The 12,075-nt window shown below is 49.3% G+C and overlaps 1 protein-coding gene across 1 annotated transcript in view; it reads right to left on the bottom strand.

Annotated features, from left to right (window-relative positions):
• ARHGAP32 (Rho GTPase activating protein 32) overlaps positions 1–12,075 on the bottom strand; it is a 174,932-nt gene that overhangs the window by 27,790 nt on the left and 135,067 nt on the right. The window contains 1 exon segment of the mRNA XM_030964892.1: positions 8,782–8,931. Coding sequence (XP_030820752.1) covers positions 8,782–8,931 — 150 coding nt within the window.

The raw sequence follows: 12,075 nt of genomic DNA, 5'->3' as shown, positions 1-12,075 counted from the left end.
TGGAGCTCTTTTGTTTAGACCAACTACACTCCCTCTAATAAATTGAGGGGGGGGGGGAAGCTCTCCCCATGCTAAGAGCAGCAGGATAAGAGCACAAGCAATTCCAGTACTGACTGTGACATTTTTTCCTCATGTTTGTTCTCCCCACAGCTGTAGTGTTTCGAAATGCAAATTAATTTTCAACTCTCAGCTGTTCTCAGGGTCACTCAAGCACAAAGAATCCTCTCCTCGCAGCTGCAGGCAGGGCAAGGGAGAAGGGGAGAGACAATCTGGGTCTTTTTTAACAGCAAAGGCTTGTGTTCTCTGCCCAGCAACTCCAAGGATGGCCCCTCAAACTAGGGATTCTCCACAGGGATCCTATGCACCCCTTTGTAATGCTGACCCCATACCCAATAATCTCAAGTTCCAGCAACTCGGAGGGCAGATGGTGAAGAAACAACAGTGCCTGTTGTGGTTGGAAATTTGCCCAAAATAACTCAAAACTATTGGCCTTGAAAGTATCAACTTGTGTCCAGTTAGTTTGTGCAGCAGAGAACACATCTGCAGCAAGGAGAGTTCTCTGCTCATTTCCAATTTGGGTCAACCGCTCCCTTTTTTCCGCAGGCTGCTGGATCTGCCTTTGATGTCACACAGACACACTCATTGCCACATCCAGGGGGACTTCAGGCACCTAAAACACTCTCCACAAAACACAGTTCAACATCAGAAATGTTCGGATTTGGGATGCAAACCCAACCCAAGGAACACAATAAATACACGGGGAACACATAGGTGAATTTTCTTAATTTCTACAGACATTCACAACTGCATGTCACGTGCCAACCTGTGCTGGTGCTTGGATAAATACTACTTGATATTTATATCCCACTCCTAATCTCCCAAGTACCTCCTGGATATTAGGAATTTACCTTGTGGCACCTTGGGGGCAGACACAGGTTATTAGTTTGATTGTACAAGCCTGGAGATGGAATGGGAGATAACAAACGAGTTCCCCAAGGCCAAAACTTGTGGCAGGGACAGGTCTGAGTTCCCAGCTCAGGGCCAGAACTCGGAGTGTAGCTGTGACCATTGACTACCCAAGTCCTTTGGAGACTGAGTTTAAATTAAAAAAATTACTATAAATCAGGAAATACCAAAAGGAAACTGGTTTTGGCATGTTTGAGGCTGCCTGGTTTCAATATACTGCCAATTCAATTAAAAAAGGGAAAGTCAGGACAGCAGGCTGGAGGAAAAGGGATGGCTAAGATTACCTGGGATCCCAGAGGTTGTATAGCCAAAGATGTCCCACACAATTCCTGCCCCAGAATGCAACTTTAAAACATTCTCCCCCTCATTTACACCGTGTGTGCACAGGACTGTGCACAACAGGGACTCAGGTGCAAGTGAAAACGCTGAGGCAGGCCAGTGTTTCTTCTGTGTGTGACAGAAATCTGTTTATAGATACACAAATACTACTGAGGGAGGCAGAGCAGGAGGATTTCCAGCGTCCCCAGTTAGGTGGCCTTGTCAGGAAACAAGATCCACCCCTGATTTGTGAACTGCAGCTCTATATACAAACAACCAAGCCCAGGTATGCAGGAGAGCATTACAGAAATTACTGGATGAGTAAGGATGCATTGTTTTTCCTGCTCACCTGAGAAGTTCCAATCCCTTTTTTTAAAAAGCACTTGGAACAGGGTAGACAAGGTGAATCACCTTCAGATATCCCCACCTGCAAGCATAACTAACATAAAGGAGGCAGGGACTTTAAGGGATTTGCCAAAGTCACACAAGAAATGTCTCAGCAGAAAAGAGAATTGCAAACAAAAACTTCAGAACTATGGCTTGTGTCCTAATCACAAACTGCTTCAGGCATATAAATGCTTAAAAATAGAGACAGAAGGAAAACTGGGATAGCAGGATGCCAGAGCTGAACCTACTTGGAGGTTTGAAACTTTTCAGTTCACACCCGAACTTGTCAGCTTAGATACTCTGAAAATACCTACTGAAAGCACAAAATGCCCCAGGGGTTCATTCCCAGAGCAAGCACATCTAACACAACCCCCAGCCTCATGCAGAGCCTACATTCCCTCCTGTGCTGGAATGGCTGTGGCCCATGTCACCGTTCTGAGGGAAATGTCACATGCACGTCACACAACACCAACAAACCTTTGTACAGGAACAAGTTGTTACTGCCTGAACAAACCCATTGATGTGGCTGCAAGTATTCAAGGCATAACAATTCCAAACATACCTGGGAATCACAGGCCAGGCTGCTGGGCTGCCACAGAACTCCATGGAGCGGCAGGTAAAAACTGAGGGACTATTTCACATGGAAGCTCTGCAAATATTCCAAAGCCTTTCTGAAGAGAAAACCTTGGAGCAAAGCCATCACGAGCAGGGACTGCACCTGGGGCATCAGAACACTGAATCCCAGACAGGTTTGGGTTGGAAGGGACCTTAAAGCTCCCTCAGTCCTATTCCTGCCATGGACAGGGACAGGGCAGTAACAGGGAATGGGAACTGGTTACATTCACTCTCCTGGAGTTAAAACAGCAAGAAAAACTGAAATTATTTAATCTGTAAGACTCCGCAGTCCTGAATTCCCAATCAAGGCTTCCTTCAGGATGGCAAAGATTCCAAGCCAGCCAGGCAGCCTTTTATTGTAATTACAATTCTGAGCTGGTAAAAGGGGCTCCTCACATCAATACCAGGAGTCAAAGGGGTGACAGATTGCCAAACCTGTGCTTGAGCTAAGGAGAACCAGGCTTCCAGAGATGCCAGTCAAGAGGCTGCCAAGATCTCATTCCTTTTGTTTCTCTGTTCTGGTAACAGTTCCCTCTATACCCAACTCTGCCATAAATTACTGTCAGAGGCAAATACATTACCCAGCAGCAGGGCAGGGATGGCTCCAAGGGAGGGATAACTCCAGAGAACCCCAAACAAGCCATGATGTCAGCAGGAACCCCAAGGTGCTGCTATGGACCTTTCTGAAGAGCACCTGAACCAGCACAGGAGAATGAAACCATCCCTGGCAAACCCTAGCTGCCCCTGTGCAGTACATAAAGGGATGCGGATCCCCTATCTGCTATTTCCTGTTATTCTCTTCCATTTTATTTTTTATTTAATTCTACCTACCTGTCCAAATTAGTTCTGAATAAATGTGAAGGGCTGGAAGAACAGGAAGGACATAGAGCAAGATCAGGTGAGTTAGTGAACTTTGCCTCTTGTAGGTATTTACATCTTCAGCAGAAGTCAATGCCTCTTGCTGACCACACAGCACAGGCTGTACAACAATTAAAAAATCATGCATAGATCTTTCACTATAGCAAACTTTTCAGCTAAAAATTCGATTTGTGAGTGCATCTTTTCCAGTGATGGAAGCTGATGATGTATAAATGTCTAATGCATGAAGAGGTACAACAAAAGCCTTGTGCCATTAGCCTACAAAATCATCTGTGGATATAGCTGGTTGTATGATGGATTATCTCTGGAGGTGGATCTGTGACACCACCTCACTGGGGGACCCCAGGGCTGCTTGTGCTTCAGTCCAATTGCTAAGAGAGAAAGGAGCATTTCCAACACGTGACAGGAACACTCCAGGCTTGGAAGAAGAAACGGTGTCCCCATGCTCTGCAGTACAAGCAACCCCAGCACATGGGCTCAGCAGTACAACACAGCAGTACTTGAATAAAAAGTACATTGTGAAGTAACTCCTCATGTGCAGCAGCTCAGGAGTCCCTCACTCGCAGAACGGCAAAGTGGCTTTTCCCTGCTGGGTGCTGACCCTTCCTGCTGGGTGCTGAGCCCCCCTGGCCTGTGCTGACCCTGCCTGCTGGGTGCTGAGCCATCCACTAGAGCAGCCCCAGCCCTGCCTGGGCTCCCCCAAGGGCACTGTGGCTCCATCTGAGCCCTTCAGGAACATGCCCAGCTCCCTGAGCCCTGCCTTTCCTGCAGCCCAGCTCCACGTTCCCCCCTCACTCCCACCCGTGTCACACCCCCAGGAGCTGTGGGGAGCTCCCTGGCCAAACATTCCAAGGCAGGAACCAGGGCACAGTGTAGCTGCTGCAATGCAGCACTCCACCAGCTCCCACACTCCACAAACAACCTCTGCCAGCACAATCCTGCTAATTGGGGGCGGGCTAAATTTAAATTCTATTTAGTTTCCTTCAAGGGAGAAAAACTTGAGGGGAAAAAAAGAATCTCTGCCTACAAAGGGAATAAGAACAATGTCTCTTCAGGAGTCAGGAATTGGGGTGGATTTGCTGTATCTCACAGCTGCATAAAACTGTGACAGGACACAGAGAACGGCTTGAGCTGTGTCAGGGGAGGTTTAGGTTGGATACTAGGAGAAGTTTTTCGCCCAGACGGTGCTGGGCACTGCCCAGGCTCCCCAGGGAATGGGCATGGCCCCGAGGCTGCCAGAGCTCCAGGAGCCTTTGGAAGCGCTGCCAGGGATGCCCAGGGTGGGATTGTTGGGGGGTCTGGGCAGGAGCAGGGGCTGGACCAGATGATCCTGTGGGTCCCTCCCAAATGGGAATGCACCCTGAATTTGTAAAACAAACCAGCAAGGCAGGTGGCAACTGCACCAACTCTACTGGGAGCATTTCTGAGGGCAATGGAGAAACAGCAACTCCCTGCTGAGCCTGGTCTGCTGCCAAGCGACGCTCCCAAGCACAGCAGGAGCCAAGAGATGAGTAAGGCACTGGATGGGATGCAGACAGGACCCTTCAGGCAGGCTCCACGGGGTGTATGGAGCTGACTGCAGAAATATTGTGCAAACCAACATACTTGAAGGGAGCATTACCACAGGCTTTGCCAACAGAGAAGTCCAAAATCCCTCATATCAAAACTGGTTTTACTCCTGCAGGTCCCAGCCCATCACTCAGTGCTGACATGTGACAAGAGAGAAGAAAAGGACACCCTGCTGAGACTTTCACTGGAAGCAACTCATCTAGGCATACCCAGCCCCATGCCCAGGAGCCTTGTGACTCCCAATTCCCTCTTTCCCAAGCAGCTTGGAGCACAGATAATTTTGAAAAATAATCCTGTGATCTGCCCATGACTCAGAACCTCACCAAAGAGACTGGACAGCAATGCTTCCTTCCCTCCTTTCCCTTCCCTCCAAAGGCCTTTGGGGAAGGACTGCTTGCACCCCACGGAGGTGAACTCCTACCCTGGAAGGGCTCCAGCACTGTTTGGACAGCTCAGAGTGTCAGCACAAATCAAACTGGAACTGAAAAGCAAACACACCAAATCCAACCCCCAGGACACTGCCCAGCACGCAGCATAGTCCCCATGAATCACCAGAAACCCAGGAGGGTTCAGGGTGCACTGCTCATCCCTCACACTTGTTAAATCCTCACCTCCCTCCCCATAGCTGCTCAGTGTTCCTGCTCAGACCCACACAGAACACTCTGACAAGCTACACCCTCCCCGGGGCAGCAGCACCACCAGCCTGCTGCTGCACTCCTGCCTTGCCCAGACACCCTTCCCTGGGGAGAAACCTGGGCACAGACAGATCATATCCCGATCTTCAGAGCTGCAGGTTCTGTCCTGCCAGCCTGGGAGGCACCTCCCAGCACAGAGCATGGCTTCACCTTGGCACAGGCCCATCCCAAAAACTCCATGCCACAATGGCACACGTGGTTTGCATTAAGAGCCATAAAGGCCCACCTGGGTCAGCACCTGGTTCCTGGCAATGTCCAGGAGCTTTGGGAAAGGCATGAGGAGGGAGCAAGTGACACTCAGTGCATTCCTGCAGCCCCATCCAGGGAACTGGCTCAGGGAACCTCTGAGCCCAGCACTGGTGCCTGGCTTATCCAGCCAAGCACACAGCCCTTCCCAGGGCCACGTTCTCAGGCAAGTAACAAAAAGCACTGATCCTCAGTGGGATTTTAGTCCTTTTCTGAGCCATGGGGTCTTCAGCCAGTGACTCCAGAAAACCTGCCAGCAGTGCAGTCACTGCCTCAGCTGCAGGCAGCTGAAATGCACTGCCAGGTGCTGCCTGGGAACACCCAGCTCAGACAGCTACAAAATGCTCTGCTAGGCCAGGACTCGGCGAGCGCAGCACGTGGAGCTTTGCAAGATGGCATCCCAGGGCTCCTGCTCCCTAACAGCAAACCAGGGCACATCCCTGCATCACTTTCCTCCTGCGCATCCCATGCCAAATTTATCCTCCTCCTGACAGTGGCTCAGAGGATGCAGAACGAGGGATTACTTGCTGAGCCCACAGAAAGACAAGGTACTGCAGTAAGTGAAACATCTCCACTGTGCTTGTAAATCCCCTCTGGGTACACAGCAAACATGTTCTCCTCACTAAGCAATCTGAGCCAGCTGCCTCGGTGCAGGGTTTATTAAAAAAATGTTACACTTATTGCAATTTTTGTCCTTATCCCTTTATTGTCTCATTCTGCTTCCCACTCACTAAAATTGAGCACAGTTTCAGAGATTCATGACTACAGAATTCAGGTTGCTCCTGTTGTTTCTCAGCAAATTCTTGAAAATTCGTCATCTTCACAAAGCTGGTAACTAAGAAAATTCTTAGCATAACTCCAGTTTGTTTCAATATTGCATTTTTGAGGTGCACGTGATGCCTTGTCACTCACTGCAATCACTAGGGACAGTGGCATTTGCTCCTTCAGCCCTGATAAATATTTTTGGGGATGGGACATTGACCCAACAAAACCATCACAAGCTTAAACAAACCAATGAATGTATTGGGTTCCTTTTGTTCTTCTGAACTCCCATGTTCTAGGTTGTGATTCACAACCTAGAACATCAGCATGTACCACGCTCAGCCAGAAAATGCTCTGAGCTCCTGGAAAAAGCACTTAATGTTCTGATTATGAGAAGCAGTTTTTTAAATTCACCTCAGGCCCCTTTCAGCAGGTCAGCACTGCAAGAGGCTCCACGACTGAGCTACAGTAATGCTACAGGAGGAGAGAATCTTAAAATGCTGTGCATGCACAGACCCAGAAATGTCTCCACGAGCCCCATCCCAAGGATTACATCACTTGGAATACAGGTCAGGGAGCTGAATCACATGGAAAACAATCCTGCTGTGGGAAACAGAGTCATACCCCTGCGGGCAACAATCAAATTGGATCTGCTTCACTCCAGGGTGTTAGGAAAGGGTTATTAAAACGAGGGTGAAAGCAGCTGGTGACTCCTGAGCTGAGGGGCCTCATTAGCATAGCCCAGTCAGTGTCACCCCAATGTGTGGGATGGTGGGGAGAGATCAGGACAAGGACAGAGTTCCCAGAGACTGTCAAACAAGAACCTCCAGTGGAGTTCAAGCAGTTTAGTTCAGCTCAGGATATGTCTTTGAATGCTAAATAAACCACCCCTTGAAGCCAGGGGAAGAAATCGGCACAGAGGGCAGGGAAAAGCTTTGGCCATTGCTGCCTTGTGCCTAAGGAAAACAGACAGGAGGAGGGCTGGGGTGAGAGGGAATTCCCTGCTGCCCATCAGTGAGCTCACTCTGCTTGCATGGCTCCTGCCCTCCAGGAGTGCTCCCACAGAACACACACAAAACCAGCTCCAAAGCCACCCGGTGCTGTGAATTACCTACTCCTGATGCAGCTCCACATGGGTCAGTGTCTGTTCCTGACTCCAAACCATCTCTGGTGCTTTGCAAGCCCCAGTAAGGATCTCTGCTGGCTCCAATTGAGCCAAGGAGCCTTGCCACAGTTCTGACTCCATAAGGACAAGCACATGCTCTGCACCAGCTGGTAGTGAAACACTTTTATGTGAGGTGAGGGAGTGCACATCTCTGTTACCAACCAAATCAGCTGGAAAAACAGCAAGAAATTACTCCCTGCCCTTTGCCAGCCCTTTTTCAAAAAGCATTTGGACGAACAAGAAGTCTCAAGACTCACTGAAAACAACTTTAACAGAGCAGCTCCTTTAGTGCCCTGCACATCCTGTCACTTCTCCCTCTGCCTGCACACAAAAGCTGGGAGACACCAGATGGACAACTCTGGCACAAGGGATCTGCTGTGAAGCCAACAGATCCCATCACTGCTTTCCTGATGGCCTTAACTCCTGGGCAAACCACCTACAGCCCACAGCTGCTCCAGGATGCATTCCCAAACATCCCTGGGTGTGGGCTCCCGATGGGAACAGCTGAGCCTGGGGCCCTGGGGCAGCATCCCAGTGCTCTGGCTGCTCCTCAGCACTGCAGGAACCTGAGCTGGACGTGGCACAGGGAAAGGGCAGGAAAGAGCCTGTGAAATAGAAGTGCATCCTAGGAAGAGTGGTAAGAAGTGTGTAATTTTTTTTCTTGGAATGGAGACATTTGTGCCTCTGCCTCCCTGAACTGTTGATGGGGAGGGAAAAGGGACCCTGAACGGAGAGGAAAAGTCAGCTGTGAGGAAACACAATATCCAGTTAATTCCGGTAAATCCTGTGAAATCCAAAGAAAAGGCAGATGAAGGATTTACACTGCAAATTGTGCTAGAATCATACAAAGGTACTGAGTGAAATGTAGAGGTTTAACATGCCTGTTAATCACTGACACTGACATACAAATAAAGGTTATATTCCTGGAAAAAAAAAAGAATTGAAGACTCAAAGAGGTTGAAAACCCATCTGCAGGAGCTGCAGCCACCTTCAGTGCTTCCACGCTGAACCATGGTGCTTCCCACGTCGAAGCACAACGTTTACTTCTCATTAGCCTCAGTTTCCCATTCAACCACAGATTTGTGTCACACATTTGTCCCCCAGCACGACCCTGAACACCCACGGTCACCCTGACAAGTTCCCAACAGAGGAAGAGCTCAGGAGCAGGTTGTTTCTTACCATCATGGCCAGAGTTGAGCAGGTGCTCCCCCAGGTCACAGCCAAACACCCTTTCCTTGAGGATCCCCCGCTGTTTCAGTTTCTGTTTCGTTGGGCGCGACTTCATGAATGTCCGGAGGAAGGTGATGAGCTTCCCGTGCTTCTTCGACACTGCACAAGACAAGGAACAACCAGCTCATTCCACACCTGGCAACCACTGAGCACAACTCCTTCTACAGAGCATATAAGAACTGGAGTAGCATTAATATCAATTATTTACAGGAACAGATTTCCCAAGGTTTGACACTAAATAGAGACTTGGCTTTTGTCCCAGGCCTTGGCTAGTGCGGAGTCACCAGGAGCGAGCTGCAATGGAAGGACTCACACAGACACATTTCCTGCAGAGTAGCTTCAGGCAGGAGCCACCTGAAGGGCTGATGGTGGGCAGCACCTGGGAGGGGCAATTTCATCTCTGGGAAAGGGAATGAGGATCAACTGAGGAATCTGCTAATCTCCTGTGCAAACCAGTGTGCAATCTACACACAGAAATAAAGCTTTGTGACTGGCCCTTGCTCTGGTCTGAGGCCCCTGCAGAACAAAGGGCTGGCTATAACCTCTGAGGCTGAGCAGTCAGAACTCCCTGAGAGCCCAACCTGCCTTACCAGCACACCAGGGCCTCACTGCCCCTCACTGCCCCTGCACAGGCAGTACCCCGGAGCCTCAGCAGCTCCCTTCTCAAGCCATCACAAAAAAAAAAACAGACTCACAGTCACTGAGGTTGGAAAAACCCTCCAAGGCTATCAAATCCAACCTGTGCCAAATCCTCACACTGTCACCCTGCCCAGAGCACTGAGCACCACATCCAGGTGTCCCTTGGACACCTCCAGGGATGGGGACTCCACCATCCAGCCCACTGAACAGGTCACAAAGGCAGCTGATTGAAGAGATGCAGTTTATCCTCTCCAGAATGAACACAAGCAGCCTCCAAAGAGAGCAGGATCTGGCTCAGGCAGGAGCTGCCTTCCAACCTCCTGCTGTGTCTCTCTGGGCTGTGCTGGGGAAACTCTGGTCCCTCTGCTAAAACCTCCTGCTCAGGAGCTGAACCCCAGCGCAAGGCAAAGGAGAGCAGTGGGTGACATCAACGACCTGGCCCTGGTAGGAGAGGCCGGCCCCAGGTTGAATGGAAGCAGAACAATGCCCTGGAATGTCAATGTTCCTCCAGAGGCTCTCGGAGCCTCCCCAACAAAGGTGCCATTGTGTACACGATTTAAAAGCAGTTTAATTCAACAGAAGAGCTCTACTGAAGGGAACAAACTGCTGGGTACAAAGGGCCGTGCATTGTGGAAGCCTTTGCAGCTCAGGAAGTTGTAAAGGCTCCTGCAGCAGCAGCTATCACCCTCCCCTGCTCCTCCCTCTCATTCCAGGCAGGAAAGACAAGAACGCTGTATTCCACCTGCATGAATACTGCACAAATACTGCAATCAAGTATCAGCAGAGTAACACCTTCCACAGCAGCGAAGATCCCTGGGGACAAAGGTTCATCCCTTCAGTGTCACCTCTGCTGCCTAATGAAATGTGAACTACAGAGAGCAGCTCTGAAACCAGGACTCAGCAAAGCAGAGATGGATGGGCACTGCTTCCCTCAGGGGGTTCTTCAAGAAGGGAACATGAAAAACCTTGTCCCAAGATTCTGGTTATACCACACAATGCTTCAGGATGCTTTAATCCCTTCACACAGAGGAATATTTCTCCTTCCATTTTACCAGACATTGACATGGTCCCTCTATTAAGATATGTAATAAACCTGATATATGTATATTTATATAATAAACCTGATTCCACTGACCTTAACAAATTTGTGCTGATGTTAGGAAAGCAAATGTCTCCTTCTGCACAAAGGCCCCTGTAGCAGTGTAACACTAAAATGATCCTCAGCACCACCTGAACACCTGAAGTCCCCAAATTCCCACCAAACCCCAGATCTTCATGCTCAGCAATCAAACCAAATTTATTTAACAACCACAGGAGCCTTGAGCATGACAAACTGTGGCTGTGGGGGTTTTAATTAAAGGAGTGTTTGCAGTTTGATGGGGCTTTTTAATTGCACACAATAAAGGAACAGATTGTGCTGACATGCCAAACAAAGTTAGGATGGGGTTTGGTTGTATCACAGGAAAATAAGGGCTCATTCATCACCTCCTATTGGCCCAGCTCAAGGATAAATGGAGACAGTCTCATCCTGATTAGTGTGGAATTTCCAAGGTTAGCACCCTCGGGCTGCTGTGGTAACACCACTGGAGGTGAGAGACCTGAGACAGATGCTTTTACAATATGCAAACAGAGCACCTACTAATCCAAATAAAGCAATCATTAATATGTGTTTATTCACTTGAATCATTTCACACTCTGAATACTATGTACCTTGCTTGACTTAATGAAAAATGAGCCCATCAGAGAATGGATTTTAAGTGGAGAAAAATGCATCCAATTCTAGTCCTGAAGAAATTCTACTACTAATGCAGGTCAACAAGTGACTTTTGGGTGTCACCTCAGCACTAAAACCAGAAAAAAAACCTGCAACGGGCACACTTCCATGGTCCAGAGATGTACTTGGCTTGGCATTGGCATCACTGACCAGAAAAGTGAGCCGAGTTTTTAAAACATAGTAAATCTGTTCTGCCTTTAAGCCACCCAGTGCAGGTTAAAATAATTGTCCTGCTTTCTGCACCATTAAGCAGACTCCCACAAACTCCCTGCCACAGAGAAGTGCTGCAGCACCAAGGACTCTGCGAGGGCAGGTTCAGCCGCCAGAAATTCCCTTGTCCCCAGCCTGTGGAAGTGTTAGCACAGCTCCTTGGTTTGTAACAAGGCTGCTCTGGATCACTGCCTGCTCTGCAAGCCTCTCTGAGGCTGAGCTCAGCTCCGAGGGCTGTACCCACACAGGAATGATTCACTCAGGCTTCTGCTGGGTGGGGAAAACAAGAGAACAGCAAGAAAATCCAACAGTCATCTCCCTGCTGACAGGTTATTAAGGAGAAGGAAAGCAGGTAGGTGTCTGAGAGGGATGAGCTCTGCTCCTCCTGCAGCAGCAGCAAAGGTGGGATCCCCCCACCCTCAGGCATTCCTGGCCCTCGAAGCACCAGTGCATCCTGAGGGAATTAACTTCTGCTGCATCCTGCTTTAGGTGAACACAGCACAGCACACCCAGGCTCTGGACATGCACCAAGGCCAAAAGCCACCAGGAATGTTGCAGAATCCGTGTCTTCTGCTCCAAAACACCCATCCAAGGCTTCACTGCCCCACAGGTGACAGTGA

Source organism: Camarhynchus parvulus, chromosome 24, assembly GCF_901933205.1.
Source record: "Camarhynchus parvulus chromosome 24, STF_HiC, whole genome shotgun sequence".
NCBI lineage: Eukaryota > Metazoa > Chordata > Aves > Passeriformes > Thraupidae > Camarhynchus > Camarhynchus parvulus.
Note: the sequence above shows the minus strand (reverse complement) of the source record. Positions and strands in the feature narration are given on the sequence as shown.